Raw genomic sequence first — 11,177 nt, 5'->3', positions numbered from 1 at the left:
ACTTCCATACTGTACTCGGTTTATCCAGAGTTCCCTGATCTCGGGCTTCCGTTGCAGGTGTTTGCCTTCGGAGCATGTACACCTGAATTGGCCCAGCTCAGCAATTCGGCTTTTCGATGATGCAAAAGCCTCGAATAGTCACATTATCATGGGAACGATTTTGAAAGATTGCTTACGTAAGATAAGAGAAATTCACTATTATCAAGTATTTCATTTAGTTTAGCGATTTGTACTTAGCCTCTGCAGGACGGATGTGTTCGTGTCTACAATAAGAAGAAGCGCATGCATGTGCCATAAAAATTAGCCGAACTCCACTACTCATCACAGGTACATTAAAATGAAGGAAACCCCACGGGTGGAAAACAGCATCATAAGTTCCACAAAAATTGGGCAAACGCTACTGATTACCACTCCTACGCTAAATATGTAGAAGGGAACACATGGGTGGCAAAAAAAAAACATGAACATCATGCAGCGAACTCCAAGCGCATGCGGTATGCCAAGCAAGACGATGCATGTCACGACGAGAAAGACACATGCTGCTCAAGTGGAAAAAAATTTAAAGGATCATGTGCTAAATTCGAAAAAATGACTTTGTGGACAGACATTTCAGATTTAGTTGCAGATATATTATGATATATAGTCCGAAATTCTGGGTCAGCTCAGCTTCCAGTAGTAAACAGCTTCGCCACTCATGTACCCTCACAAAGTGGAATGGCTCCTCAATTATTTTTAAGAGCGGTGCTCTTTAAGCTTTTCGCTGCGCCGGGTAGTACGAACAAAAACTATCGTCATCATGAATCGGCACACGCTTTCTTTGTGCTCTTTCTTCTCTCAGCCCTCGTCTTCATCTTCTGCTTCGCTCGCAAAACACGTGCGCCGACTTCTACGGCGAAGGGTGGAATAACTCTGGTTGGTGAGAGAACGAGTAGAGGGAGAAAAAAAGAGAGAGAAGGAGAATGACACATTTTTGGCGAGGCGGGATTCAAACCCGCATACGCACGATCCGAACGCGAACGTGCTAACCACTCGGCAATCCTGGCACACACGCAGAGCATAGCATAGTCTTGTACAGTATAGTATATCAAGGTGGAGGGAAAAGGAACGAAGTGTGAGGAGGAGAGAAAGGGGGAGGTGAGAGAGTACATCATAGCATAGAGAGAAAGAGAGATTTAGAGAGAAAGAAAGGGAATAAAGACAGAAAGAGAAAGTACGAGAGAGAAATAAAGAGAAAGAGAGAGTACAAGAGAAAGAAAAAGGAAGCGAGAAAACGATACAAAGAAAAAGAAAGAAGGGCAAGAAAGAGGGCATAGAAACAGCCTAGTGAATGAAACCCACATAACGGGTAGAGGAAATTGAGGCTCCATCTATGAATTGGGATCAGTGTTAAAATCTGCGCTCCGTGTGTTTCCTCCCAACTCTCTGGCGAGATCAACTCCGTCTTCGTCGGGAGGCGCGCTTTCCGCCGCCTTGCTGGCGCCGCCGACATTGAAATGCGTTAGAAACTTTCTTGTCTGGCGTTGGTAAGGCGTGCGTTAGCCAAGGATGCTATTTGGGTCTGTTGGTTTGCCATTAGTGGCAAACCCATGCGCCCTGTTTGTTAGAACGTCTCTTCATGTGTCCGCGTCATTTTTTGCGCAACGTTATAAACACTAGCGCGTGAGCCGTCGTCGCTCGTCCGTTTCACGGTGCTCCCTAGCTGTGTGCTTGTGCGCCGCAATATTTTACGACTCGCACTGTTCATGCATCGTGCTTTGTTGCTCGAATACTTCCAGAATAAGTCCCGGAAGATGGTGCCGGCCTCTAAAAGGGTGAGCGTGCCCTTTGAGTCGCGGTTCTCACTTTGTGGATTTGAATTCACGTTCATACCGATTAGCTGTTTTCTGCAGTGGGGCTACAGTTAATGTTTTCAAAAATGACTGATTAGAAAAGGGCACGACACTGTTTTTACATAGTTATACGAAAAAACAGCGGACATAAAGCACATGAGACGTAACTATAGTAACTGCTTTACAGCACTCATAGAGCCGCGTGCTTCAATGTGTGCTTTGCATTTGTCTCCGGTTAATAACTCGCCATCATCTATAACCGCGTTCCTGAGGCTCTAGGAGATATATGAAAACGGTTACACTGATATCGGCAATCAGAGCGTCGGCCATCGATAATCTGATCTGCGGTAAGGTGCGTCGGGATATACACATGCGACATCGAACATACGAGCCTCATCGCTGATGGCCGCGTTATTTCCTGAATAAGCTCAGCTGTTCGCGTTTGCGTGCTCAAGCCTATAAGAAGATTCTAAAATAATGTGGAATGCTCCGCGATATTAGGACACGGCTTGGGCAAGGCAGCGGCTACGCGTGCAATGGACTAGTTACATAAAAATGACAGAAGCGCACATGGCACTATGAACAGCGTCCAATTAGTTCGACGTTCGGGCAACGTTACGACGAGAGTGCCCTCGCCTGAGGTTTATACATGATAACTGAATAAAGTACTCCGGCTCTAACGAAATCGTGAATCCACTCACCCTCGACGAAGCGGTACGAACATTGGTACATTTCGAGCCGGTTTCGTGCATCAGCCGGAAAAATTTGAGAAGAGATCACATCGAAAAAAATAAACGATTCTTACCGCATGGGCTCAAGTAATTTTTGATGCGATGTCCTTATATGTCGCATCAAGCCAGAAAACTGGCCGTCGACGTAGTTGAACTTGTGGTCAGCGCAAATGGTACCAAAATTCATAATCATCTTGATTGTTCTCTGATCATCTCTAATTCTCTGATCATCTCTAATTCATCTCTAACTCTAATTCGAAAGCCATCAACAATGGTCATCATCATCTTGTACATCATCATCACTATCACCACCATAAAAACTGATGGTCATAATGATGAACATTAGAATGACCATGATCATTTTGATTGCTTTGGGAGGACTCGAAGGACAAATCCATGCGGTGCGGTCATCATCGTGGTCATCGCCATCGACGAAAATGAAAATTGTGATAACCGCACCAGATGGCCTTCGCCTACGAGTCGGCTTCGGAGTATGCATAGCGAACCACTTGAATTTTACGGTCGTTCTATTCATCCATCCATCCATCCATCTTTGCCGACCATGTAAAAAAAGCGTTTGGTATATTAAACACGATAGTCTTTCTTAGGGAACTTAAACGCAGAAATTTTGGTCTGTCTTTCTGTTTGTCGGCACGTCACTAGATTCAGCCACCCGGCCCAAGTTGAACCACTTGCTTACCGCCCACCCAGCTTCAACTGGTACGGCTATTCATACTTGTGAACGTTGTCGATCAAAAAGTAAATATTACGCATATCTGAGGCTCAATATCATTAGGTAAGTATTAGGTCGTGTGTTCCTTTAGTAGAAAATACATACATACGCAATTTTAAAGACCCTAGTTTCTTAAGCTGCGCTGAAAATGCGACTGCGCTGAAACTTGCCTTCCCCCGTGCCCTCTGCACAAGCTCATGTTGTGTTTCGGTTTCGGTTCAGTATTGCATTGTACGAATGACAGCGGGCGCCGCTCTGGCATTCCTGTTTTACCCAGGCGACGTGTAAATAAGAGTTTGTGGATAGTACTCGTTGAGTGCAGACGTTTCTTCTCCTTCGGCGCATCGCGCCAAACCGCGTATTCGGGCTGGCCGGCGTCCCCGCCGGTCGCGTTGGTCACCGCCGGTCTTCGCCTGCCGCTGCTCTGGGACTACCAGCCCGCCACACAACACTCATGTTTCCCGACGTATTTCCAGATGGCGTCCATATCTCACGCAGCGCCTCTTCGATCGTCTTTAGACGACATTTGCAGCGAAGCACGCAGATACGCGACCAATTTTTATTAACCTGCCCACTTCAGCTTGTCGATGCGGTTTTCCTTCTTGCATTTCTCACGCGTTTCTCGAACTCTTGGTGGTATTCGGCGCTCTTTGCGAAATAAGTGTGTAGCGCGAAATAAATTGAGCTATAGGCATAATTTCAGGAAAACTGTCCTGCTTCTTTGATCTAAATACCGGTCTTTATTGCTGAAGGATGCACATTTGGGCGAGTTGCTGGTCCCTCACCAGTCATGTTGTAAAGGGCAGCGCCGAATTTTAACAGTGTGGTTTTCTGGGCCACGAGGTACATGATAACTGTCACGATGTACTGTAGTCACCGTGGCAGGTTAATTGACTGAACTACATGTAAGTAATAAGGACGAAGCAGGCGTTCTCCGTTGCAGACACACATACACGCATACGCTTAGAATTCGGTCCCAGCAAGGTTAAACCGCGAGCACAAGAAGAAAGAAAGCCTTGTCATACCAGCCTTATCCTGTGCGCTTCCTTTTTTGTTCTTATGCTGGCGTTTGAAACTTCCTGAACCCGAATTTTAAACGTGGAACAATCAGTGTTCGTCCTTTTGTTGTTTCTCTTCGTTTTGACCGCGTTTAAATTTCGGCACTGTTCTTGACAACATGTCCCCTCTTTAATAAATCCACTCAAGTGACTAACAGGTGTCAAACATTTTAAAGCACGACATGACTCATTCTGTGTATTGACCGAAGCTACGCAAATTATCGACCTAAAGTTCACATAAATATACGTAGGTCAACCATGGAAGGAGGGAATAGGACAGAAAGGAAAGGCAGGGATGTTAACCAGTCTAGAAGGACCGGTATGCTACCCTACACTGGGGGAAGGGATGGGGGGATGAAAAGTTGATCAAATGCTATGGACTAGCGTCATTTCTATTGTGTGGCTACGCATATCACTATACATTTTGTGCTGTTCTAATCACTAACGTTACTGCTAAATGGCAATTTAAATGCTATGTAGCGCTATAATAGCTAAATCATAGCCGCAGGCTTGTAGATTTCTGGTCGGTGTAGCTGAAAGCTTTAGAGTGATACACTGGGACAAGGGAAGAAATTGCCCTAAACTCTTCGATCATACCTTAACCAACTTTACTCTTATAAAGCACAGAATTGAAGGAGATGGAACTTGACATTTTTATGCTCTGTATAGTCGGAAGCAATGTGGAAGAGAGCACTAATATTACATTTTAAATTTCACAACGGGTAAACGCAGTTGGCCGCCGTGAAAAAGCGCAACCGTTCACAGCACTAAATGCTTAAGTGGAAATGTATTTGTTGCAATTCAATACGTGCCATTTATACCGCTACCTTACAAGTACACGTTGATAAAGAAGGAATTACCTGTTCTCAATTATATAGCTCACGTCTATATGTCAATTTGCCTCAATTCTAAACAGGCATGCACTCGTAAGAACAAATACCAATCGTACTAGCACATACTTCTCACCTCCAGACCACTACGCGTCCATAAGTATATTTATGGCAGGTCGCAGTCGTTCCAGATAGTCATTACGTCACTTCCCCGTGTTTTCCTGGCTATCCGATCCTTCATTTGTATTATCTGCTCAGGGGTGAAGTAGTTTCTCCAGTCACCGACAATTCCCTTGCGCACAAAACCGGCACCTTCGTGCATTTCGTCTATCCCCCTTGGCAGGTTCTTCAGCAATTCTGCGCAAAAAGAATTATACGACGCTTTTGCCGCTACTTTCATCACCGTCTCCAACGGCATTTCAGAGAAGAAGGCCCTCATGTTTTCCAGGCTGCTAGCGTTCATCACGTCTTGAAGAACGTCATCGTGTTCACGCAGAGCGGCAGCGTGGTATTCACCGACAAACTCGGCAATTTTGAGAACTTGACTTCTCGTGTCCGCCTTGAGTTCCTCGTAGGTGAGGAAAAGGACATTGGCGTCATTTCTTCTCTCGTACCAGGGCAAGAGATGGTCGAAGTAGTCGCCGTACAAGGCCTGCGCACCATAGAATAAGCGTGATGTCATTGTACATTCTTATAAAAAACAATTTATTTCATGGGCAAAAAAGCGCTTATTGCAATGCTGTAACGCAGGGAAGGTTATTAGTGTACGTTCATGAGCCAGTTGCTTCCAAAGTTTACTTAGGTGTATTTTATGGCATACGTAAATGGCGCATACCTTCGTATTGTAAGGTGGGAAGCACAGCATCGCCACACCATCGGATCGCGCACGGCCTTCAGTCGCGCAACGTTTCATTACTGATGAACGGACACAAAAATGGACGATCTTCAGTGACTCAAAGGCGGCACTGCAATCCCTTCTGTCACCTTTAAGCCGCGGCCCGCACGAGCAACTGGTCTTTCAGATTGCAGAAGAGACTCACCATTTAATTGAGAAAGGCCATGAAATAACTTTTCAATGGCTTCCAAGTCACTGTGGGATTATCGGCAATGAACGGGCCGATCAAGCTGCCCGTTCAGCCCATACAGAAAGCAGTCAAATAATAATGCCGCTCTCTAGGACTGACGCTGCATGGAAGCTCCGCGTGCTTGCTCGTCAATGCACCACGTCGCAATGGAACGAGCCGCACTTCAAGCATGCGCGACTATATTCCCTGGACCCAACTCTCAGCCTTCAAATTCCTCCGGGCCTTCGCCGACGTGACGCTACCCTCCTGTGCAGGTTATGGTTGGGTGTCGCATTTACGCGCGCGTACGCGTGCCTCATAGGAATGGACGACACCGCATCATGTGACCACTGCGGCAGTGATGAAACAATTCAACATATTCTGTGCGACTGCCCACAGTACTGTTCACAGAGACAGTCACTTTGCAACGCGCTCGATAAGTTGGACGACCTCACTCTGTCGGAAGAAAGAATCCTGCGCCATCGACCGGACCAAACGTCACAGAAAAAGGCTGTGCAAGCGCTACTGCGCTTTCTGCGTTCAACTGGTCTCTCAGAACGGCTCTGACTGGAACGTCTTGCGTGTGTGTGCATGTGTGCGTTTTTTTTTTCGTTTTCATTTTATCTCACTCTCTCACTGTCCTCTTTCCGACCCCTATATCCCCACCCCTGTGCAGGGTAGCAAACCGGTCATTCGCGCCAGGTTAACCTCCCTGCGTTTCCTTTTCATCTATTTCTCTCTCTCAGTCGCGCACAAGGAGAAATCAAGGGCAGAATAAATCAAATATTTTGTTGATACGTGATGTTTGATAATAACCAGTACTATCTGCAATGCTACGTTGGGCACTACGCTTCGTTAAAACCTGCTGTTACGAGCAGTTAAAGTGTAATAATAATAATAATAATAATAATAATAATAATAATAATAATAATAATAATAATATTATTATTATTATTATTATTATTATTATTATTATTATATTATTATTATTATTATTATTATTATTATAATATCTGGTGTTCAACGTCTCAAAACCACCATGTGATTATCAGAGTCGCCGTAGTGGAGGGCTCCGGAAATTTCGACCACGTGGTTTTCTTTAGCGTGCACCCAAATCTAAGTACGCGGCCCTCAAACATTTTTGCCTCCATCAAAAATGCAGCCGCCGCGGCCGGGATTCGATCCCACGACCTTCGGTAACTCGCAACTATGAGGCGCAATAATAAAATCCTTATATTCAACTGAAGTATTTAATACGTCACTTAATACAAAACTGGAGTTACTAATGAGGTGCGTACCTTGCCGGACAAGAAGAGCGTCAGGAATCGTTCGAAGGACACGTCGGTGAACGTCTTGGGAGTAAATCCTTTCAGGAAATGATAGAAGGACACGGCACAGTCGTAGGGGTTTCTGGCCACATACAGGTACTTTGCGTTTTCCACCGGCGAGAATACTCTCATTGGAAGGTGGGTAAATATTGGTCCTTTCCTGGAAGGGTTCTCAGCGAGTACAGATCCAGTCGAGTCAATTAAAGGACACATCAGATGATATTCGACAATGTCCGAAGGTTGTTTGCCACGCGTCAGGATGCTGTGAACGACAAAGACCGTCCAGGTTGTTCCGCACTTCGGGTACGTTACAACGATAATGTCTCCTTCCCGAGGCTTGTAATTGATTGCGGAGCGAATTGCGTCGTCCCGAAAAAACTTGTGGAGCCATACGCCTTGGACGAAGCGGCAGGATCCTTCGTCCATATTCAAATTATTGCCAGAGCCTGCACAAAGGAATGACGCGGACAGTTGACGTCAGTGAGCTGCCATGTCGCCTTAACAGTGGCCGTGCTCTACCAGAAACTCATTTTATCACATTGATTCCACCGGCTTAAAAGAATGCGCGGACATTCTGTTCACACAATCTGGCGAATAAGTCGGCGTGAGGTGTGAGCGCCTGATGCGATATGCTGTCACATATTGTTACGACTATCACAGGGCTGCCATTGGACAAACTTTTATAGGAGCAAGAATTTAAGCGAAATGCAGCCAAATTTTATCGTCTCATTTATTCTTGGAACCAAATTGGTAGGCCATTGCAACAGTATGCATATTATGAATAGATTGTTGGATATTGAGTATTAAACAGCACCTTTTCAAATGAAGAAACATCGAATAAATAGCACAGCTTTCAAACAACACATCAGCTTTAAATAAATAAGTATTACACTGTTCGGTGCGCGGACTTTAGCGCCAGATTAACGCCAAATAGACACGAGCGAAGCTCAAAACACACTTCTTAATCACTTTGAGCCTGCACAAGCACACAATAAAGATAGCTATTTCTTTCCCCTTTGCTTTGTCTTCGAGCTGCACATAGCTTGTCAGTGAATTACTAATACATGGTCACTTGCTCAGCTGATGAACATGTACCAATTGACTGAGCTTCGACTCCCGCACACCTAGTAATCAAGCGCGAAAGGCATGTTTGGCTTGGTTTTTGGAATGCTATACACGCAGTCACTATTTCATTAAAGTTACGTTTCTTCTTCGCCTTCTGCTTGTTGCTGTTGCTAAAGAACGGCGGTGGCTGCAACAGCTTCGATTGTGGCACTGTTCCATGCTTGGTTAGTTTCAATGTAAAGTGCTAACTGGGCCTCCCTTTGCTTCTGTGTTTCAGCCGCCAACTTTGCCTCTGCTTGAGATTTCGCAACAAGCAGTCTAGGCATATCTACTGGGTGATTGGGTTCAGCCTGCTGCTTGCGCTGAAGCGCGCACACGTACAGCCCAGCCGGCGTGCTATCCACGGCGAGACGTGGCCGTACAAGCGCCGGCGAATCATTCATTAAACCTTCGCTTGGTACATTCGGCAGCGTAGCAACGTGGCTCCTAGCGGACGCAGCTGTGACGCCTCTCCGCAGCGTATCACGTGGCATGGCGTCACGTGTTCCACGCGTGCGCTCCCGCGGCTCGCGCTCTGGCGGCTAAATGTCATTGCGACGCCATGAATGAACTTGGTAGACACAGCATAGTAGAGCTCTCGCTATACAATTTTCGCGGCGCCAGCGCCTTTTTAAAGGAGAGTCCCTTCCTGCACATAGCGCTGGATACTTCTCTTTTCCGACAAACGATTGCTTTTATTTATTCCGGAGAAAAGAAATACAAAAAATAGGAGGAAAGCGCAATGGCATGGTCATGCATGTATTGCGCGCAAAAGTATAAGAGGTTAAGAATATAGCTGTCCTGACACGCAGGACAACGATTCGTATGAAGGGGCCCTTGACGTGTCGCCACAACAGTGGCCATACTTGGATACATTAGGCACATGCGCATGTAAAAATAATGAAATGAAACAACCAAACTGGATAAGTTCATAGGTTAGCGCTCCTGCGATACCTCACTGCTTAGTAAACTTGCTTGGGGCTATAATTTAACAGGTTTCATCGGAAAAGCGTTGCAGGGAACACGCTTCTTATTTGGTTGTTGCAGCCAAAATACCCGTAGGTTTACGTATTTATTAGGCTTGGAAGCATCAAACCGTTCTTTCTTGTGAAAGTGTTCACGTGCACCGGTATCCGCATTTTTCGTCTGCGTGCATTGCTTTTCTCAGTTGGTTTATTCCGGCCTATGCTCCCATATACGCAGTACTGAAATTATTGTTGACACCACTGTACCCAAACAACAACAATGATTGATAGAAATAATTGGAAAATGTAGAATGTTGTCTAGTGGTCATATTCGAGAGGTGCGTACACGGGCGGGGTTGAATAGTCGGTCTCTGTTACCACCACGTATTAACAGCTTCAATAACGCATTCCTATGGTAACCTGTTAGTGGATCTTGGATGTGGGCGCGAAAAGACAAGGACGAAGGGAAGAAGGACACACACACTGGCGCTGACACACAAGCGCCAGTGTGCGGCAGTGGTCAGAACAATTATTTGTGGCGAAGCGGTACAGGAAAGTGGTTCTCGACGCCTCTGCAGACGCTGAAAGATTGACTGTGAGCTAAAAGTATGGCATGTAATCAGGATCATAGCTTGCATGGTTTATTCATTCGGCACCAAACACTACCGTCGAATGGAAAGAAATTTCAAGAGAATTGAATTACTAAGTTGAATGCTGCCTTTGCAAAACAATATTTTCATTGGAGCGCACTCAATCACAATAAATCATGCATGCTATTAATTGGCTGATCAGATCTATTCTGAAGGCTAGGCAATGGTTAATATTTTTACGAAGGATGCAAGATGAAGAACCCCTAAAAATATGACACTTACTAAATAAATCTTAAATACTGTAGCCCAAGTTCGAGACAATTATTGCGGTGCAAAGCAATGTGAGAATTGAAGTACACAGAATGATGGCGCATGCGTTTCTGGCGATAACCTTGGTATTCAATGGAGCAATAAAAGTTCTGGAAATCACCTTTCTGTATACAGATAGGTGAGGTATGGTTGCTTATGTCGGCAGATTTTTGTCGAGTAGCTAAACGGCGATTTGAGATGACCGGGAATCTGCACCACTCCTGGAGATATGGCGATACCAGACTACACTTCAGTGTTGAGTGAATGACCCAGCCGACGCATTAAACTTTAACATACGGAAAACTTGCACGGAGTAGTTTCTTCATAGAAGGGTTGTGCTCCTGTTATGGTGTATATACTGCTCTGAGTGCAAATAGGTGCCATTTGACCCACATTACATCGTAAGTGTTCAGATGACACATTGAGAAAGCAGCACACATATGGGCGTAGTTTAATTGGGTTATGTTATAACCCGGTTGCCACGGGGTTCCTTTCACCTCAGGTGCGTGTAAACGGAGCACTCGCACCTAAATGGAGCGAGCTCCTTGCTTCAGGCGACGTAAGCTCCGAGCTCAGACAGCCAAATACCTATGAATACTTGCATGGTCACGTTAATCACATTAATTCAATGCACAA

The 11,177-nt window shown here is 45.4% G+C and overlaps 1 protein-coding gene across 1 annotated transcript; it reads right to left on the bottom strand.

The window, feature by feature from the left end:
• Positions 1-5,347: 5,347 nt before the first annotated feature.
• On the bottom strand, positions 5,348-7,705 carry LOC119375146 (amine sulfotransferase). The gene is made up of 2 exons (XM_037645340.1): positions 7,544-7,705; positions 5,348-5,833 (listed from the first exon to the last, which is right to left on the bottom strand). The coding sequence occupies exons 1-2, from the start codon at positions 7,703-7,705 to the stop codon at positions 5,348-5,350; spliced, it is 648 nt and encodes a 215-aa protein (XP_037501268.1).
• Positions 7,706-11,177: the final 3,472 nt, after the last annotated feature.

This window comes from Rhipicephalus sanguineus, chromosome 11 (assembly GCF_013339695.2).
Source record: "Rhipicephalus sanguineus isolate Rsan-2018 chromosome 11, BIME_Rsan_1.4, whole genome shotgun sequence".
Classification (NCBI taxonomy): domain Eukaryota; kingdom Metazoa; phylum Arthropoda; class Arachnida; order Ixodida; family Ixodidae; genus Rhipicephalus; species Rhipicephalus sanguineus.
This window is presented reverse-complemented; position numbering and strand designations above follow the sequence as displayed.